At 41.8% G+C, this 3,877-nt stretch overlaps 2 protein-coding genes across 2 annotated transcripts in view; both read left to right on the top strand.

Annotated features, from left to right (window-relative positions):
* Positions 1–1,430: 1,430 nt before the first annotated feature.
* Positions 1,431–2,938, top strand: LOC106734036 (ras-related protein R-Ras2; the record flags this gene model as incomplete). The annotated part of the gene is given in 2 exon segments (XM_014584736.1): positions 1,431–1,518; positions 2,778–2,938. Coding segments are annotated over 2 exon segments (234 nt in total), but the record flags the coding sequence as incomplete, so codon positions are not given.
* A 341-nt stretch (positions 2,939–3,279) lies between these two features.
* The window catches only part of LOC102496329 (ras-related protein R-Ras2), a gene marked incomplete in the record, with an annotated part of 30,680 nt that continues 30,082 nt past the window's right edge, over positions 3,280–3,877 (top strand). The window contains 2 exon segments of the mRNA XM_014584741.2: positions 3,280–3,382; positions 3,562–3,670. Of these exon segments, the coding sequence (XP_014440227.1) occupies positions 3,315–3,382; positions 3,562–3,670 (177 nt within the window).

Raw genomic sequence — 3,877 nt, forward strand, 5'->3', positions numbered from 1 at the left:
AGAAATCACCCCCCCTCCCCCCAAGAAGCAATGGCCACAAAGCAATCCCTTTTCCATTCTCCTCTCAGAGAAGCTACCAGTTCTGGGACTTGAACTAGGGCGTTGACCATGTGGGACCCATTGCCTTAACTACTATGCCTCCTGCTTGCCCAGGAGCTTCTTTACTGTCCTGTTCAAAGTCCTATGTCTGAGTAACTTTCTGGTATTTACATAGGTTACTCTGCCAAGGGGTGTCACTTACGAATGCTGTGTCCCTAGGGCCAGCAAGCCCTGCTGCTGGGAACCCTGGCCTGAAGAATGTCAGCACGCCCTTGGAGCTGGTTCTCAGCGTTTGGCAGTCCACCTCCAAACCATTCCCTCCGGCTTTGTACTGAGCCAGTGGGAGGATGGCGCGGCCCCGGTCCCCAGTAGAGAGGAGGAGATACTCAGAACAAAAGGATGATGTCGGTGTCCTAGTTAGTACCCTTCTGTAAGAAGGGAGAGACGTCCTCTTTCCGATTATTTTCTTTTTAAACCTTTCTAAAGAAAATTGAGATGTGTGCTAAGATTCTCCCCTCTTCTGGCATCTTACCTCCTTTTTATGGTGATGACTTCAGAATGTAACAGTTGGAAGAGATACAGAATTCAAGATAAAAGATAGGAGTGAAAGAATAAGTTTGAGATTCGTGCAAATGAATCTCTGAAATGATGTTTCTGTATAATAAGGCAGATGGAATGGGAGTCAGACAAAGTATGAGTAAAGAGGGCAGGGGCGGAATGTTCCAGGGCCCTCGGTTGTCTCCATTTCTTTCCAGCTACTTTTGTTCTTAGGACTGGGTTTGTAATCAGGATGCAAATTCACATAAGTCTAAATTATAACTTACCATGTTTTTCTAATTTTCCTTTTGTTTTGTTTTGTTTTCTGTGTGTGTGTGGTTTTTTGCGGGGGAGAGGTTTTTGCTATAGGGCATGTGCAAGAAACCACACCACAATTCGTTCTCCTCTCTTCTCCTCTCGGGATCTTGGGCATGCACGCCCATGCACCTGACATGAGTTTAAGCCACTGGGTCCAAGACTCGAACCACTGTCGACTACTTGGGAGTCCAGCGACGTAGCCATTATGCCAACTGCTGGCCCCACCATGTTTTTCTAATTTTTCTAGAACTACACTTTAAGCTTCACATAATGATGAAAAACAAAAGCTACAGATTTTTTGGTGTGTATTTCAGATATGAAAAATAAAAGATAGTACTTTTGTCCACTTAGAAGGTGCTCTAAAGAGACTTCATTTAATGGAGATTGACGTAGTAGGGTAAACCCTAAGACATCGAAAATATTTGGACTAATTCTGGATAAGCAGCATTCGATAAAGTTACATTGGAATGTGGGTAGGCAAGTAAACATGCATTAAAAATAAGGTTGTACGTGTATGTTTTTTTATTTTTTTACAGTCCTATTTTGTGACGGATTATGATCCAACCATTGAAGATTCCTACACGAAGCAGTGTGTTATAGATGACAGAGCAGCCCGGCTAGATAGTAAGTAATCTTCCTTTATTTGATAGTTTGTATACTGTATTGTTTAAAAGTAAGGTCGGCTGTTTTTGCAGTTAGGTGGTATAATTAGTTTTGACTGATGAATCCTCGTCTTCAGAAATCTAAATATTCTTCAGTATAAAAAAATGAAACAGCAATTGAATTGATCTTGTTTTAGTGAAACTAGTCTTGTCATTGTAGCGTGTTGAAGTTGTATGTATTGGGACAGTTGGAAAAAATATGTCAGGTCTCAGATGGGGACATGAGAGGGTCTTCAGAAAGTTTGTGGAAAAAAATGTGTAATACAAACAAACCATGAGTGAATTTCAACATTTTGGGTACCAAAATAAACTTGTACTTTAATTCCATTTTTCACAAACTTTTTGAAGTCCTTTTGTTTAGAAAAGGTTCAATATTTGTTGACTTACTTAGAACTTAGAGTACAGAGGCTTTAACAGATAGTGGTTTCTACCTTGTTAAATATCCCCCTTGTTCACAAAAGAAAGCTCTGTTCTTTTAACTTATGTGATTTTTTAAAAAATTTTATTTGTTGACGTTTTTGCTATAAGAGCACATGTGCTTGCTGAAGAGGCAGAGAGAGACAGAAAGTGAGAAAACACCCCCCAGGGGATGGCCACACCGCAATCCCTTCTCCATTCTCCTTGCCGGGGCCTCGGGCGTACACAGGCACAGCAACCGGCATGAGCTTCAAGCCTCTGGGTCTGAGACTCGAACTGTGGTCGGCCACGTGGGAGTCCAGCAATGTTACCGTTATGCCATCTCCTGGACCCTTGATTGATTTTCTTTACATAGACATCACAGAGGTCAAAGTGTGTTTGCACCTGCACTACGAATGGTGTGTGTGTGTGTGTGTGTGTGTGTGTGTAGGGGAGAGAGGTATAACCACAATTTCTTGAATTTATAGGTAATTTTTTCCAGTGTTTTCCTGGAGGGGGTAAAATACCCAAGTGATTTCAGAGGTTATCTGACTCTATCTGCCTAGATTTGTTTGCTAATTTTAACCTTGTAATTGGTATGCTAATATATTCTAGCCACAAAATCAACCTGTACTGATGAAGATAAACTCTGAAACTGTCTGTCATTAACACGCATTTGTCTTCAGCGCCGCCGAGATAAATACTAAGAGAGGAAGCCATTTTCTTACACCAAGTGTGAGGCTCTCATGGGCACCCGCCCGTGTGGGGAAGCAGTTTATAAAAAGAAAACAGAAATGCAGTTACATGTGTTGTTTCTTTCTTTAGTTTTGGATACAGCAGGACAAGAAGAGTTTGGAGCCATGAGAGAGCAGTATATGAGGACTGGCGAGGGTTTCCTGTTGGTCTTCTCAGTCACAGATAGAGGCAGGGTCGTACCAGCACTGAAGAGCAGACCCTTGGTTCCTGTTTAGGTCACCGTTTCATTAAATTGGGATTTCCTCGTTTTCATAGAAAAAGGGAAAGTAATGTAGTACTGGGGGGGGGCGTGGGGCTGCTGCATTCTGGTACTTAACCAAAATGATTAATTTGTTTTTGGTTTTGTTGTAGTTTTGAAGAGCCACAAAATCAACCTGTACTGATGAAGATAAACTCTGAAACTGTCTGTCATTAACACGCATTTGTCTTCAGCGCCGCCGAGATAAATACTAAGAGAGGAAGCCATTTTCTTACACCAAGTGTGAGGCTCTCATGGGCACCCGCCCGTGTGGGGAAGCAGTTTATAAAAAGAAAACAGAAATGCAGTTACATGTGTTGTTTCTTTCTTTAGTTTTGGATACAGAAGGACAAGAAGAGTTTGGAGCCATGAGAGAGCAGTATATGAGGACTGGCGAGGGTTTCCTGTTGGTCTTCTCAGTCACAGATAGAGGCAGGTTCGTACCAGCACTGAAGAGCAGACCCTTGGTTCCTGTTTAGGTCACCGTTTCATTAAATTGGGATTTCCTCGTTTTCATAGAAAAAGGGAAAGTAATGTAGTACTGGGGGGGGGCGTGGGGCTGCTGCATTCTGGTACTTAACCAAAATGATTAATTTGTTTTTGGTTTTGTTGTAGTTTTGAAGAAATCTATAAGTTTCAAAGACAGATTCTTAGAGTAAAGGATCGTGATGAGTTTCCAATGATTTTAATTGGTAATAAAGCAGATCTGGATCATCAAAGACAGGTGAGAAGGAATTTCATTGCTGGGAAACAAGTTGCTTGCAATCATGCAGTGAACTGGTATTTTAATAAAGCAGTCGAAGGAAGTGTAACTGCGGCGTGCTGCCCGAGTATGCGGAGCTGAGTCTGGCACATGGGGTCCTACGGAAGTCACAACAGGTTTAAATATATATATATATATATATATATACACACACACACACACACATAT

Source organism: Tupaia chinensis, unplaced genomic scaffold, assembly GCF_000334495.1.
Source record: "Tupaia chinensis unplaced genomic scaffold, TupChi_1.0 Scaffold000077_1, whole genome shotgun sequence".
NCBI classification, from domain to species: domain Eukaryota; kingdom Metazoa; phylum Chordata; class Mammalia; order Scandentia; family Tupaiidae; genus Tupaia; species Tupaia belangeri.